General features: G+C 51.3%; 1 protein-coding gene across 1 annotated transcript in view; it reads left to right on the top strand.

Annotated features, from left to right (window-relative positions):
* The window catches only part of LOC142908616 (cadherin-2-like), a gene marked incomplete at its 5' end in the record, with an annotated part of 44,352 nt that overhangs the window by 21,939 nt on the left and 5,019 nt on the right, over positions 1–17,394 (top strand). The window contains 4 exons of the mRNA XM_076059383.1: positions 196–424; positions 7,526–7,747; positions 8,108–8,246; positions 9,601–9,736. Coding sequence (XP_075915498.1) covers positions 196–424; positions 7,526–7,747; positions 8,108–8,246; positions 9,601–9,736 — 726 coding nt within the window. The remainder of the gene's footprint in view (positions 1–195; positions 425–7,525; positions 7,748–8,107; positions 8,247–9,600; positions 9,737–17,394) is intronic.

Genomic DNA, 17,394 nt, shown 5'->3' with positions numbered 1-17,394 from the left:
ACACTTCACGTGGCCTCACGGTGCATATAGCCTGGCACAAGTGTCGTGGTGACGTCACCGCCACTTAGTGGCGAATGGCGGTTGTTGTTGTGTACGTGTGTGTGTACATGTGTGTGTGTGTGTGTACGTGTGTGTGTGTGTACATGTGTGTGTGTACGTGTGTGTGTGTGTACGTGTGTATGTGTGTGTGAGCAGGCTCCCCCCGTCGCGAGCGGTACCGCCACGCTGGAGTTGCTGCTGAGCGACGTCAACGACAACGCCCCCACGGCCGCCGTGTGGCCGCGTGGGGCCGCCGCGTGCCCCCGCACCGGCGTCGCCGTCGTCGCCTCGGACGCCGACGAGGACCCCAACGGCCGCCCCTTCCGCTTCCGGCTGGCGCCCGGCGGCGGCGGCGACGACGACTGGACGCTCCGCCAGGTCGACGGTGAGCGCGGCCGGGGGGGGGGGAACGCACCGCTCGGGAGATGGCGCTCGCCGTCGTCGTCATTGTCATCATCATTGTCGTCATCGTCGTCATCATCAACGTCGTCGTCATTGTCATTATCGACGTCGTCATCGTCGTCATTGTTGTAGTCGTCATCGCCGTCATCATCGTCATTATGAACGTCGTCGTCATCGTCATTGTCATCATTGTCGTCATCATCGTCATCATCAACGTCGTCATCATTGTCGTCTTCTTTGGTTCTTTCGGTAAGTTCACGTAGAATGAGAATAAAATAATAAAATAACACAATAAAATTCTCATGACGTTTCGGCCACAGGTGAAAGGTACAGACCTGTCGGAACGACAGAGCTTCAATGAACGATGTTAAGATTTGTAGCGACTTTAAGCTGGTTGGGAGAAGTGAGGCACCTTGACAAAGGTGTTTACATATTAAATAGCTGAGGGATTAGCTTGTGACTGGTCACAGGGATGGCTATGTTAAAGTCAAAACCTACACATCCACAGAAGCAACTAGTAATTTAGCATTGAAATAGCTAAGGGATTAGCTTGTGACTGGTCACAGAAATAGATGTTAAAGTAAAGGCCTACACATCCACAGAGCTTCAATGAACGCTGTTACGATTCGTAGCGACTTTAAGCTGGTTGGGAGAAGTGAGGCACCTTGACAAAGGGGTTTACATATCAAATAGCTGAGGGATTAGCTTGCGTGTGTGTGTGGGGAGCGATGGTGTAGCGGTTAGCGCTGCGCTATGAACCTGGCGACCCGGGTTCGATTCCCGCTCACGGCCAACACCAGTGACGATTATCTGAACCGGTCCCGGGCCTCCCCTAGGTCGACTCAGCCTCAAATGAGTACCTGGTGCGGTGTGTAAACATCGCCACTAGAGAGACAAAGGCGGTCGGGCGTGGTGCTGGCCACCCACCCCCTCGTGTACCATTCCGGCCTTCATAGGTGCTCGCTAACAGAACTTGCCCCTACAGTCTGTTACAGGCTATATGGGGGATCTTTATCTTTGTCTTTGTAGTTTGTGACTGGTCACGGAAATGGCTATGTTAAAGTCAACAGCATTAATTGATCAGACCAAACAGTTTTCATTGAAACCCTCTGCTGCCAGACCACCAAGATTATATGGCCTCCAAAGATACACAAAGAAGATACACCCCTTCTTCTTTAGTTCTTTCGGTAAAGTCACGTAGAATGAGAATAAAATAATAAATTGATAAAATAAAATAACACAATAATATTCTCACGACGTTTCGGCCACAACACAAGCGGCCTTCATCAGATGAAGGGACGAGACTGTCTGGAGGACAGCGCTGGAGTGAAAAAGCCACGCTCAGATCGCGACCTTTAAGCTGTGTGAGAAGAAACAAAGCACCTTGACAAAATAATTAGCATAGAATTTAGCATTGAAATGGCTGAGTGATTAGCTTGTGACTGGTCACAGAAATGGCTATGTTAAAGTTAAAGCATACACATCCGCAGAGGCACCCCTTGACAAAGGAATTCGCATAGAATTTAGCATTGAAATAGCTAAGTTAAAGCATACACATCCGCAGAGGCACCCCTTGACAAAGGAATTAGCATAGAATTTAGCATTGAAATAGCTGAGTGATTAGCTTGTAACTGGTCACAGAAATAGCTATGTTAAAGTCAGAGCATACACATTCACAGAGGCACCTAGTACAAATCAAACAGGAGAATTTAGCATTGAAATGATTAGGCGAATTTAGCATTGAAATAACTGAGTGATTAGCTTGTGACTGGTCACAGAAATGGCTATTTTGAAGTCAAGGCCTACACATCTGAGCTATTCACAGTAACTGGGTATACACTACAATATATAATGAATACTATATAGTGAACCAATAAAAAACTAAAATATATATTACCTCAATGTTATCAATAAACTCTATATATTCTCCAATCAGCTAAGCTACCAACAATAAGTCGTTATATATCACAATGCTATATGGTGAAAAAATGGGGGGATTCTTACCCTCAACTTTAGCAACATGGATAGCTACGGGCCCCATTCAGACGGACGAGTTTATCTATGGTCAGAACAGAGGAGGGGGAGAGAGACAGCTGCGAGGCGCTGTTATACTCCATGTTGTAAACCATACCATTAACCGTGGTGTGAGAGGTATTAAGAGTCAATGTCAGCGAAAGAGCTGCGGTCTGAAGGTCATCGTAAAATACAATTAATTAAGAACGGAAATGGTTTAAAACATCTTTCCAATGGTTACTAAGCCAGAATCCATCTTCTCGGTTGAAATTGTCTCTGTGCTTGTATATGTGAATGGCCTCATGAACGAATCTCTCATGGTAGCCAGTTGGTGTGCAAAGAACCTCCTATCTCCGGTTGTAGCCAACGTATTCATGGAAAAATTTGAAACTGACACCATCCAGACTGCCACTCTACGCCCGACCTTATGGAAGAGGTACGTGGATGACACCTTTGTCATCTGGCCACATGGCCAGCCTGCTCTAGACCAATTTCGCGACCACATCAATTCCATACACCCAGCCATCAGATTTACCATGGAGGTCGAAAAAAATGGCAAACTACCCTTTTTGGATGTTTTAATTAAAAGGAGACATGATGGTTCAATGAGCCACTCTGTCTACAGGAAAGCTACCCATACAGATGCTTACTTGAAACCGGATTCCCACCACCATCCATCCCAGAAGAACTCCCTCATCAAGACTCTATACCATAGAGCCCAATGCATTTCCGACCAGGAACACATTACCAGTGAACTCAAGCACGTACACCAGGCTCTCAGGGCTAATGGTTACTCCGACTACACAATCCGCAAAGCCATCACTCCAGTCATGAAGAAGGATCCTCTTGTGGAGCCACTCAAAACCATCACCTTACCCTACATTGCAGGGGTCACTAAAAAGATCTCCAAAATCCTGAATAAACACAAGATCCAGGTCCGATTCAACACAGTACATAAAATCGGTGATCTAGTTCCATCTTTAAAAGATGCTGTTCCAGACATACAGTACCCGGGTGTTTACAAACTAAAGTGCCTCTGTGGTAGTAGCTACATTGGAGAAACCAAACGACATATCTCGGACCGCATCCGCGAACATAAAGCGGACATGAAACACGGTAGAATGAACTCCTCTGCCGTGGCAGATCACTGTTATAATTCAGTGGGCTCACATGACATTGACTTCTCCAAGACGGAGGTTCTTTGCAAACCAACCGGCTACCATGAGAGATTCGTTCATGAGGCCATTCACATATACAAGCACAGAGACATTTTTCAACCGAGAAGATGGATTCTGGCTTAGTAACCATTGGAAAGATGTTCAAACCATTTCCGTTCTTAATTAATTGTATTTTACGATGACCTTCAGACCGCAGCTCTTTCGCTGACATTGACTTTTAATTCCTCTCACACCACGGTTAATGGTATGGTTTACAACATGGAGTATAACAGCGCCTCGCAGCTGTCTCTCTCCCCCTCCTCTGTTCCGACCATGGATGAACTCGTCCGTCTGAACGGGGCCCGTAGCTATCCGTGTTGCTAAAGTTGAGGGTAAGAATCCACCCATTTTTTTCGCCATATAGCATTGTGATATATAACGACTTATTGTTGGTAGCTTAGCTGATTGGAGAATATATAGAGTTTATTGATAACATTGAGGTAATTTATATTTTAATGTTTTATTGGTTCACTATGTAGTATTCATTATATATTGTAGTGTATACCCAGTTACTGTGAATAGCTCAGATGTGTAGGCCTTGACTTCAACATAGCCATTTCTGTGACCAGTCACAAGCTAATCACTCAGTTATTTCAATGCTAAATTCGCCTAGTTATTTCAATGCTAAATTCTCCTGTTTGAGTTGTACTAAGTACCTCTGTTAATGTGTATGCTCTGACTTTAACATAGCTATTTCTGTGACCAGTTACAAGCTAATCACTCAGCTATTTCAATGCTAAATTCTATGCTAATTCCTTTGTCAAGGGGTGCCTCTGCGGATGTGTATGCTTTAACTTTAACATAGCCATTTCTGTGACCAGTCACAAGCTAATCACTGAGTCATTTCAATGCTAAATTCTATGCTAATTCTTTTGTCAAGGCGCTTTGTTTCTTCTCACAGCTTAAAGGTCGCGATCTGAGCGTGGCTTTTGTCACTCCAGCGCTGTCCTCCAGACAGTCTCGTCCCTTCACCTGATGAAGGCCGCTTGTGTTGTGGCCGAAACGTCGTGAGAATATTATTGTGTTATTTTATTTTATCAATTTATTATTTTATTCTCATTCTACGTGACTTTACCGAAAGAACCAAAGAAGATTAATCCTTGCAGTCACGAAAGCTTTAAATCGAAAGATACACCCCTTCGTCCCATCGTCTCTACTATCAACTCCCCCACCTATAAACTGGCACGTTTTCTTTCTGATATACTACGACCTTTCACTGGAAAAACCACCTCTGCGGTACTAAATTCCACTCACTTGGTATCGATAATCAAAGGCATTTCCCTGTCCCCAGACGACCTGCTTGTCAGTTTTGATGTGGTGTCCTTGTTCACCAAAGTTCCGGTACCTGACACCATCGCTATCATTGAAGACCTGGTTCATCAAGGACTGCACACTGATGTACCCCCCCTGGTGAGACATTGCTTAACCAACACATACTTCACCTGGAATGGAACTTTTTACAAACAAACTGAGGGCACCCCAATGGGCTCCCCCCTATCTCCGGTTGTAGCCAACGTATTCATGGAAAAATTCGAAACTGACGCCATCCAGACTGCCACTCTACACCCGACCTTATGGAAGAACGGGGCTCGTAGCTGTCCGTGGTGCTGAAGTGGAAGGTAAGAATCCACCCGTTTTTTCACCATATAACATTGTGATATATCATTGAGGTAGTTTATATTTTAGTTTTTATTGGTTTACTATATGGTTTTCATTATATAGTGTACTGTATACCCAGTTAATGTTAATAGCTCAGCTTATTGAAGAATATATTGAGTACATTTATTATATTGATGTAATTTAGAATTAGGTTTTTCGCATCGGTTTACTGTATGACAGTTGATTTGTTGCAGCCCCTTTTTGCGTCCATGTACGAGGTGCCTCTGTGGATGTGTAGGCTTTGACTTTAACATCTATTTCTGTGACCAGTCACAAGCTAATCCCTTAGCTATTTCAATGCTAAATTACTAGTTGCCTCTGTGGATGTGTAGGTTTTGACTTTAACATAGCCATTTCCGTGACGAGTCACAAGCTAATCCCTCAGCTATTTGCACAAGCTAACCCCTTTGTCAAGATGCCTCACCTCTCCCAACCAGCTTAAAAGTCGCTACGAATCTTAACAGCGTTCATTGAAGCTCTGTGGATGTGTAGGCCTTTACTTTAACATCTATTTCTGTGACCAGTCACAAGCTAATCCGTTAGCTATTTAAATGCTAAATTACTAGTTGCCTCTGTGGATGTGTAGGTTTTGACTTTAACATAGCCATTCCTGTGACCAGTCACAAGCTAATCCCTCAGCTATTTGCACAAGCTAACCCCTTTGTCAAGGTGCCTCACCTCTCCCAACCAGCTTAAAGTCGCTACGAATCTTAACAGCGTTCATAGAAGCTCTGTGGATGTGTAGGCCTTTACTTTAACATCTATTTCTGTGACCAGTCACAAGCTAATCCCTTAGCTATTTCAATGCTAAATTACTAGTTGCCTCTGTGGATGTGTAGGTTTTGACTTTAACATAGCCATTCCTGTGACCAGTCACAAGCTAATCCCTCAGCTATTTGCACAAGCTAACCCCTTTGTCAAGGTGCCTCACCTCTCCCAACCAGCTTAAAGTCGCTACGAATCTTAACAGCGTTCATAGAAGCTCTGTGGATGTGTAGGCCTTTACTTTAACATCTATTTCTATGACCAGTCACAAGCTAATCCCTTAGCTATTTCAATGCTAAATTACTAGTTGCCTCTGTGGATGTGTAGGTTTTGACTTTAACATAGCCATTCCTGTGACCAGTCACAAGCTAATCCCTCAGCTATTTGATATGTAAACACCTTTGTCAAGGTGCCTCAATTCTCCCAACCAGCTTAAAAGTCGCTACGAATCTTAACATCGTTCATTGAAGCTCTGTCGTCCCGAGAGTTCTGTACCTTTCACCTGAAGACGGCCGCTTACGTTGTGGCCGAAACGTCGTGAGAATTTCATTGTGTTATTTTATTATTTTATTCTCATTCTACGTGACTTTACCGAAAGAACCAAAGAAGATGAATCCTTGCAGTCACGAAAGCTTTAAATCGAAATTTAAATCATCGTCGTCGTCGTTGTCATTGTCGTCATTTACATTGACAAACTAATTTCCTTGACGCTTGCCATTGTTGTTGTTTTGATTTAAATCTTTCCTGACTGCAGGGATTCATATTCTTGCTTCTCTCGGTAAAGTCACCACCACGTAGAAGGGAAACAATAAAATAATAAAAATATACAAAATAAAATTATCACGACGTTTCGACTGCAACACAAGCAATCATCGTCAGGTGTGAAAAACACAGCGAGAACATTCGAAATTTTCTTGCTGTGGTTTCCACACCTGACGATGATTGCTTGTGCTGCAGTCGAAACGTCGTGAGAATGTCATCGTTTTATTTTTAAATTATTTTATTGTTTCCCTTTCTACGTGGTGACTTTACCGAAAGAACCAAGAATATTGTTTCTAGATTTGAAGCTTTCGTGACTGCAAAGATCCATGCTCTTTGGTTCTATTCGGTAAAGTCACGTAGGTAAAATTAAAAGAACAAAAATCACGACGTTTTGGCCACAACACAAGTGGCCTTCATCAGGTGAAGGGACCGTGCTGTCATGAGGACAGCGTTGGAGTGCGGTCCCTTCACCTGATGAAGGCCACTTGTGTTGTGGCCAAAACGCGTGATTTTTGTTGTTTTATTTTTTACCTACGTGGTGACTTTACCGAATAGAACCAAGAATAATGTTGTTGTTGTTGTTTACTTCCTCGCCCCTCCCCCCGGCACCTCCGACGGCCCCGCGCCTGTCCACGTGCTGCGTCCCCCCGGCGGCGGCGGCGGCGCAGGCAACAGCTCGCAGCTGCTGGCCAAGTCGTCGCTGGCGGAGGGGCTCCACTGGGTGGCGCTGCTCGTCGGGGACTCGGGCACGCCGCCGCTGAGCGCCGTGCGGCAGCTGCAGGTGGCGCTCTGCGCCGCGTGCGACCGCCGCGGCCGCTGCCTCCACGCCAGCGCCGCCAGCGGAGCCGCCAGCGCCGTCTCGGCCATCGTCGTGTTGGTGATCTTACTGGGTCAGCTCCTCACTCACTCCTACTACTCACTCACTCCTCCTTCTCCTCCTCCTCCTCCTCCTCCTCCTCCTCCCTCACTCACTCCTCACTCACTCACTCACTCCTCCTTCTCCTTCACTCACTCCTCACTCACTCACTCACTCCTCCTTCTCCTCCCTCCTCCTCCCCCTCCTCCCTCTCCTCATCCGCCCTCCTCCTGCACCTCATCCTGACCCACGACCCCCGCTCCGACCCCGTGACCCCGGCACCTCATCCTGACCCACGATCCCGCTCCGACCCCGTGACTCCGCCCTGCCCCCACACCTCATCCTGACCCACGACCCCCGCTCCGACCTCGTGACCCCGTGACCCCCGCACAAGCGTTCTAGGCTCCCTTCTCTTGGCGTTGGAGTTGAAACGGCGTCGCCATGGAGACAAAGTGGGCAGGTGGAGCCTCGCGGAGCCGCGCGGAGACGCGGCCACCGAATACACGGAGCAGGGCGGGGGGGAGGAGGATCGGGTGAGGTGGTGACATCACCCACAGTGACATCACCCACAGTGACACCACCCACAGTGATACCACCCACGGTGACACCACCCACGGTGACACCACCCACAGTGACATCACCCACAGTGACACCACCCACAGTGACACCATCCACGGTGACACCACCCACAGTGACATCACCCACAGTGATACCACCCACGGTGACACCACCCACGGTGACACCACCCACAGTGACATCACCCACAGTGATACCACCCACGGTGACACCACCCACGGTGACACCACCCACGGTGACACCACCCACAGTGACATCACCCACAGTGACACCACCCACAGTGACATCACCCACAGTGACACCACCCACAGTGACACCACCCACAGTGACATCACCCACAGTGACACCACCCACAGTGACACCAACAACAACAACCGCCATTCACCACTAAGTGGCGGTGACGTCACCACGACGCTTGTGCCAGGCTATGTGCACCCTGAGGCCGCGTGAAGTGTCGAACGCCAGCGGGCAGGATGTCACGGGGCAGACCCAGGTGCCACGGGTCGACTGACTGTGCCAACTTGCTATGCTTTAGCCACCCAGCGCTCCGCTCATTGTTGTGAGTGTCGCTCCTCCGCCCTCCATTGTTGTTGGAGGGCGACTGCCTCCAACTGCCCAGTAGCAGCGTCCTTCACGAGCCTCCTCCACAGAGGCCGATCTTGACACCGCTGGTACCAGTCATCGGCAAGTCCACTCATCTTCACGTCCTCCTGTACCGCATCACTCCATCCCTTCTCTAGCCTGTGCCGCGCCCGTTTAACCCCCTCGATCCGGCCGAACAAAAGCTGTTTCGGCATGCGGTGGCTGGGCATGCGGGCTACATGACCCAGCCATCGCATTTCAAGGATTTGTGAGCTCCTCACACAAACCAGCCTGGTTAAACCCAGGATGGATCGTAGGCAGGCTAGCCTAAATGTTTCTAACCGGCGAAGATGTTCCATTAGGGGGGTCCACGTTTCGCAAGCGTAGAGAAGGAAGGGAATTACCGCGGCCGAGAAGACCTGAAGCTTAGTGCGGAGCGACAGACCAGGTAGCATCCACACAGCGTTACGCAACCGATGAAAAGATATTGCCGCTCGACTGTGACACAGTGACACCACCCACAGTGACACGGACGATGCGGTGTAATGAGATGGCGTGCGCTGAGACTGTGGTGAGGCTGTGGTGAGGCTGTGGTGAGGCTGCGGTGAGACTGTGGTGAGGCTGTGGTGAGACTGTGGTGAGACTGCGGTGAGGCTGTGGTGAGGCCGTGGTGAGACTGTGGTGAGGCTGTGGTGAGACTGTGGTGAGGCTGCGGTGTCTGCACTGCAGGACTACGATGCGACGTTGCTGCGCTTTGAACCACCGCCGTCACCGCCATCACCGCCGTCACCGCCGTGCGGCGCTTGTCCCGGATCACTCCGCCTGGGAGAGACCGTGCTGCCTAGAGACATGGCAGCCTTCATCGGTAAGGTCGGTGCCACCGCCACCATCACAACAACACTCACTTGAACAACATCACCACCATCACACACCGCTCACTTGAACATCATCACACACCACTCACTTGAACATCATCACCACCATCACCATCACACAACACTCACTTGAACCACCACCACCACCATCACACAACAACAACAACAACTGCCATTCGCCACTAAGTGGCGGTGACGTCACCACGACGCTTGTGCCAGAACATGAGCACCTTGAGGCCACGTGGAGTGTCGAACGCCCGCTGGCAGGAGGTCACGGGGCAGACCCAGGTGCCACGGGTCGACTGACTGAGATGACTGGCTGATGCACCACCTGTGCCCCCTACTGTGCCAACCTGCTGTGCTTTAGCCACCCGGCGCTCCGCTCGTTGTTGTGAGCGTCGCGCCTCCGCCCTCCGTTGTTGTTGGAGGGCGACTACCTCCAACTGCCCAGTAGCGTCCTTCACGAGCCTCCTCCACAGAGGCCGATCTTGACACCGCTGGTACCAGTCATCGGCAAGTCCACTCAGCTCCACGTCCTCCTGTACCACATCACTCCATCTCTTCTCTAGCCCGTGCCGCGCCCGCTTAGCCCCCTCAATCCGGCCGAACAAAAGCTGTTTCGGCATGCGGTGGCTGGGCATGCGGGCTACATGACCCAGCCATCGCAGCCTTGCCCGCCGGAGGAGCTCACCGATGGGACCTTGCCCAGATCTTTCAAGGATTTGTGAGCTCCTCACACAATCCAGTCTGGTTAAACCCAGGATGGATTGTAGGCAGGCCAGCCTAAATGTTTCTAACCGGCGAAGATGTTCTATTAGGGGGGTCCACGTTTCGCAAGCGTAGAGAAGGGACGGATTTACCGTGGCCGAGAAGACCTGAAGCTTAGTGCGGAGCGACAGACCAGGTAGCTTCCACACAGCGTTACGCAACCGATGAATAGATAGCTGCTCGACTGATTCGGAGTGAGACCTCTGCTGTTAAACTGGAGCCAGTCATAAGCACACTGCCCAGGTATGGGAAACTCTCCACTATCTCCACAATTGCCCCATCACCGATTGGGAGTTGTGGGGGTGGAGTGTCCGATGGTACTAAATACCCAGGCAGGTGCTTAGTTTTGGTGGGGCTGATGGTAAGGCCCCACCTCTTAGTGGCACGCTCCAGTCTCAGCAGCAGCGTCTCCAACTCCTCCTCTGACTGAGCAGCTATTACCAAATCATCAGCATACATAACGTGGTTGAGCAATAGGGAGCCATCCCTTGACCGCACCCGGGCATCGATCAGCCTCCCATTATATCTGTACCATATGGAGATTCCCTCGGTACAGCTACTGAATGTTTCACGAACTACGTGGTCAAAATAGATGTTAAATAATGTGGGAGCCAGAGGACATCCCTGTCGCACCCTAAGGTGTACAGGGAATGGCTGTGACTCCCGGCCACGTAGTTTTACCCGAGCCCGCTCACCATCATGAAGGTCCTTAATGATCGTGAGCAGAGGGTCAGGTACTCGAAAAGCACGAAGAACGACCCAGAGCCCAGGCCTACTGATGGTATCATAGGCCTTGACCAGGTCAATAAAGCAGAGATGTAGGTCTTGTTGGAATTCCCTACACCTCTGCTGTAGCAGATGGACAGAAAATATGGCATCTGTACAGGACCGCCCTTTCCTGAATCCGCATTGGGGCTCCGCAAGCCTCTCCTCAGCGTGCCTGGCAAGGCGATGCTGAATAATCCTTGCCAGGACCTTTCCCGGCACACTGAGGAGTAAGATGCCCCTATAGTTGTTACAGTCTGTGCGGTCCCCCTTCTTAAAAAGGGGGACCACCAGGGCATCCTTCCAATCCTGCGGAACCCGTCCAGTGGTCCAGACTGTTGTTATGATGTGATATAGGGCAGTCTGTGCACAAACGCCACCCTCCCTCAGCATTTCGCTTGGGAGATCATCTTTGCCCGTTGCCTTTCCTGGTCTCAGACTCCGGATCGCCCTCAGTACTTCCTGAACAGATGGCACTTCAGCCAGCCACTCACAGGGGGTGACTTCTTCCAATATTTGAGGCACCGCAGCCTCAGCAGGGTCATCCTCACTTTGTGCCACGATGTTTTCCTGGCTGAGGGATTTTCCCTCCCCCAGGACCTCACAAAAATGCTCAGCAAATCTGCAAACCTGTTCCTGGGGGTCGGAGATTGGATCACCATTTTTCCCCCTAATGATGGAAATAGGTGTGGCGCTGCAGGTTACTTTTTTGATGGAGTTAAATAGAGATTTGTGATCACAGGCCACTGAGGCAGACTCCATCTCCTCAGCAACCCGCGACCACCACCCATCCTTGCAGCGCCTCACGGCTCTCCGAACCTCCGAGCGAAGGCTGCGGTAAGCCTCCTCATTCTCTGACGTGGGATTCTGTAGCCGATGACAGTGGGCCTGTCGCTTTTTCTCAACCATCCTGAACACCTCCTCTGTCAGCCAGGGTCTCTGGGGAGGTCTGGACCGCGTACCTAAAGCAGCCATTGCAGCTGCATGAGTCACAGTCCTAAACCTCGCCCATTTACCCTCGACATCAGGAGGAGTGGGGGACGATGCCAACCCCAGCCGCAGGCGATGATGAAATTCTCGCTTGCAACTTTCATCAGATAACCGAGACCAGGCCACTTTTGGTTGGAATGGGGTCCTGGATGTACACCCACCACCAGAGCGGAAGAATGGGCGGCGGATCTTACAGATGACAAGTCGATGGTCAGAGGGCAGATCAGCTCCACGGTAGGTCCTGGTGTCAAAGACATGGGCTCGCATCCGCTGGTCCGGCACTATGTAGTCCAGCAGATGTTCGTGCTTGGACCCGGCATGCATCCATGATGTTGTGTGGATGCGCCGATGCCGGAACAGCGTGTTGGTAATTACAAGTCCATGGGCTGCACAAAAATCTAGCAGCCTCCTACCGTTGTTATTAAGCTGATCCGGCTCATGCCCTCCAATCACTCCAGGCCAGGTGACAGCATCATGACCAACTCGGGCATTGAAGTCACCCAACAAGATGACTCTATCCCGAGGGGCCACTTTCGCCAGCACCTGTGACAGGAGGCCATAGAAGGCATCTGACTCATCGGCTTTGCCTGCATCCCTCCACGGATGTTTGTCTTCGGTGGGGGCATAAGTAACCACGACCACCAATCCTCGCGTCCGATTGATGGGAAGGCGAGCTCAAAGTAGCCTGGGGTTTACAGCTTCCCACACCTCACCGCCACGCTCCCACGCCCCCTTCATTTTTTTGTTCAAAATAAGAGCCACACCCTGTTTGGCAGTCTCCTGCCCCGAGTAGAGAACTGTCCACCCCTCATGGTGGCAGGAGCCAGAACCGGTACACCGGACCTCCTAAATGCCACAGAGATCCAGGCGGTACCGGTCCAGCTCCCGACAGAGGAGTGGTAGCCTCTCCACCGCAGTGAGCGTTCAAATATTCCACGTGGCCATCCGTAGTGGCTTTTCGTTGTTTCTGGAGGAGCCCCGAGGGTTGAGATTCAATCTCCTGGCTCCGCCAATTGGGGTTTGGCCAGGAAACGTCATAGACGCCTGTCCCCCCGGGGCCTCCGGCACAAGCTTATTTGTTACATATGTAGTGTTGTAAGGATGAGCAGACTTCTTTAGGAGGCACACTCTGTTTATTGTATTATTTCCTTATACAATGCTTAACACACACAGAGGGATATTCGGTCCCCTCACCCGATACCCTAGGGAGGTACAGCCTCCGGACTTGGCGGGACTCACACGTCTACCGCTAACCTCCTTGATACCTAAGGAGGTACAGCCTCCGGACTTGGCGGGACTCACACGTCTACCGCTAACCTCCTTGATACCTAAGGAGGTACAACCTCCGGACTTGGCGGGACTCACACGTCTACCGCTATCCTAGTCCTCCGGCTAGGACCTAGGGGAGGCTATCTGACCCACCGCTGGCCCGGTGGGTCCTGACCACTGGGTATGCCGAGCCTTAGCCCTTAGAAGGGCTGGGAGGCTGGTCCAGGGTCCTAGCTAGGCTTCAGCCCAGTCTTCTGTCTTCGTGCAGGGAAAGAACTCCCCGAGGTCCGTTGGGTCACCCGTCTTATACTCCTTCGTGGCCAGGTAGAACCAATCATACATTCCCATGTGGAACCGTCTGATTGGTTCGTACAAAACCCTGGCTACGATTCGTTTCACCTCGACTGACCCCAACCTTTGTACCCAGGGGTAATGCTGCACTGCCCTGGTGGCAATGCAGTTTACGCAACAGCGCGTAGTTAACACCTCTTCATCACCCTCTCCTTCGGAAGCTCCAGCCGTCCTGGCTGCAACAATGGGAAACTCCGAAATTACCAACGGTAGAAGAATTGTGAGTGTGCCTCACGAAAAACAAGAACAATAAAACCCCTATAAATACCCCCCTTAACAACATAACGTATGTACAAGGCACTAGACATGCCAAAGAACATCATAACAACCGGCGAGATTTCGCGCGCGTGTGTTTCGCGGGACCATTGTAGGGGATGGCAGGCTTTGTCGGCGGCACAAGGGAAGGAGGAGGATGAGCAAGAGCATCCGGTGGGCCTTTAGGCATCTCCACGCGGACACCTGCTGCTCCACGGTCCATTGAGGTCGAACGTGGCCTGCATGGAGCCGTCACTCCCGCGTCATCTGCAGGAGGAATGACACGCCTGCGCTGTGGATTAGGCACCAATGGGGCAACATCTGGCTCGTCGGACGCGTCGCACACTCGGCCCCCGTGTCGTGTGTGTTGTGGAGGGACGCGTGGCATGACGAAGGGTTTCAACCGAGAGGGGTGAACGCACCAGCGACGCCGTCCCCAGCGAATTTTAACACATTGGGGACGCAGGACTTCCACTACCTCAACCGGGCCTCGCCATGGTCTGAGGAGTTTGGCCGACGTGGACACCGGCACCTGGGGGCAGTGGAGCCATGCCCTGTCTCCCGGTGCCCACGGATGCGTGTACGTCCGAGGGTCATGCAGTCGCAAATTCGCCCGTTGGCGGGAAGCAGAATTTTCAATGGCGGCCTCCCGTGCCTCGGCCAACTTACGGAGGCTGAATCGCAAGTGGTCAACGAGCTTTGACTTTTGCGGTGGCTGTTCGATTTCCAGCCGAACGTCGGCGGGAGGAAAGGCATCCCTGCCGTACATTAGAAAGAACGGGGAAAATCCCGTCGCTGCTTGAGGTGCCATACGGTATGCGGTGAGGACCCCCGGAACCTGTAAGTCCCAATCGAGGTGGGATTCATCGACCTGATGGCATAACATAGCGGTGAGAGTTCTATGAAGGCGCTCCACCATGCCGTCGGTCTGGGGATGGTACGGCGAAGTGCGCACTTTCTTAGTGCCCAACAGGCGGCACACATCATTCAGCAAGGCTCCCGAAAAATTTATTCCCTGATCGGTCAGCAACCGTTCTGATGCGCCCTTGTCCAGGACGTAGCCCTGAACAAAGGCGTCCACAACGGCCGCTGCCGACTGGTTGGGGAGGGCCCAGGCCATAGGCCACCGCGTAAAATACTCTACCCCAACCAGAAGGTACTTATTACCCCGTGGCGTAGTAGGAAAAGGGCCCAAAATATCGAAAGCCACCAACTCAGCATCCCAATGCATCAACAAGCCGTGCTTCATGACGAATGAATTAAATTTGCCCTGTCTTGGAGCCGCATTATTCGCGTGGCGACGCAACCTCAGTAACGACATGTCATCGCTCTGGTGCCGACCCCATTCTGCCAAAGTTAGCCCCAGCAAATCGTCACTGGCCATTGGATCTGCATGATCCGACATGGGCGCTGAGGCGGCGGGAAGCGTGGCTGACACCGTTGTGAGAGGCGTGACCTGCGCAGGCAGTGGCGGCTTACAACGGCCCGAGCCCAAAAAACATGCACATTTTTGAGCCAGCGGGAGGCGAGACAACGCATCGGCATTTGTGTGTTGTGCACCCCTACGGTAAGTGACATTGAAATCGTACTCCTGAAGGACTTCGAGCCGTCGAGAAAGCAGCCCGGACGGTTGGTCAACCCGCAGAGCGTACTGTAAAGCCGAATGATCAGATCGCACGGTAAAATGCTGACCATACAGGTACGGCCTGTATTGTTGAATAAAAAAAACAATGGCCAGCAGCTCACATCTGGTCACACAGTATCTTTGTTCAGCAAGAGACAAGACTCTGCTACCATAGGCAACAACCCTTTCAATGCCATCAACTTTTTGGGACAGAACACCCCCAATCCCCGTATTGCTAGTGTCGGTGTCCAACACGAATGGCACGGAAAAATCGGGGTACACAAGGGACGGTGCCGCCACGAGCGCGTTCCGCAAGGAGTCGAACGCGGCCTGTTCTGCGTCCCCCCAATGAAACGCCACCCCTTTTGACGTAAGGGCGTGGAGCGGCTTGGCAATCGTCGCGAAGCCAGCAACAAACCGGCGGTAGTACGACGCAAAACCAATAAAACTATGAACATTGCCCGCAGATGTAGGGGTCGGCCAATGTTGAACACATTTGGTTTTTTCAGGGTCGGTAGAGATGCCCAAGCGGCTAACTATGTGGCCCAGATAGCGCACAGACTCACGCAGAAGATAACACTTCTGCGGCTTGAATTTCAAGTTAGTGGCCCGCATTTTCAAGAAGACAGCACGCAACCGTTCGATGTGTTCGCCGAACGTGCGGCTAAAGACGATGACGTCGTCAAGATAAATGAGACATGAGTCCCACTGGAGCCCAGCGAGGACCAGCTCCATGAGCCTCTGGAATGTCCTGGGGCCAAGTGGAGACCCATGGGCAATCTATTAAACTCGAAAAGGCCCTGTGGTGTCCGAAAAGCAGTCTTAGGTTTTGACGCTTCGTCGAGGGGGAGTTGCCAAAACCCCGACAGAAGGTCCAAGGTGGAGAAATAGTGCACCCCTGCCAGGGCATCCAATGACTCGTCCATACGAGGGAGAGGGTAGGCGTCCGCTACCGGGATTTTATTTAGGCGCCGAAAATCAACGCAAAAACAGAGACTGCCATCGTGCTTTTTGACCAGCACTATTGGAGCACCCCAGGGACTAGTGGAGGGAGAAATTATATCGGCCTCCAGCATGTCATCCACAGCCGATTTAACATGCTGTTTCTCCGCCGGGCTAAGCTGAAACGGGTTTTGTCGAATCGGGGCAGCGTCACCAGTATCAATGTGGTGACGCAGCAGCTTGGTACAGCCAATATCAAATTTAGATTTACTGAAGACATCGGAAAATTTTCGCAGAGCGCTCAATTTAATTCGCTGCGAATGAGACAGATCACCCGTGTCTGTGCAAAGCGCGTCCAACCATCTCTCATCCGATTCGGAAGGAGGTGGGACCTGCGGCGTGTCATGCACGTGTCCCACGACTCCGGTCCCCAACGGCACCGGGGTCGCGTGAGCGAGCACAGTTCCTTGTGGAATGACGGTTGTGGACAATCCGACATTCAAAACCTGCAAGAACGGCTCCCTGTCGGCTGCTACGAGGGTCTGTGCAGCCACCAAATCTAACCCCTTAGCAGCTGCGTTTGAAGGCCCCAGCAAAATGCCATGTGCCGAGGCCTCCGGGGCTAGCGGTTTTTTAAGTTGCAAGGGCACGAGCATTTGTGTCCCTGGCGGAATGCGGACTGTG

This window comes from Petromyzon marinus, unplaced genomic scaffold, assembly GCF_048934315.1.
Source record: "Petromyzon marinus isolate PM22_M1 ecotype Great Lakes invasive population unplaced genomic scaffold, UKy_Petmar_22M1.pri1.0 PM_G_Scaffold_10, whole genome shotgun sequence".
NCBI lineage: Eukaryota > Metazoa > Chordata > Hyperoartia > Petromyzontiformes > Petromyzontidae > Petromyzon > Petromyzon marinus.
The sequence above is the reverse complement of the archived record's forward strand: the minus strand, read 5'-3'. Positions and strand labels throughout refer to the sequence as shown.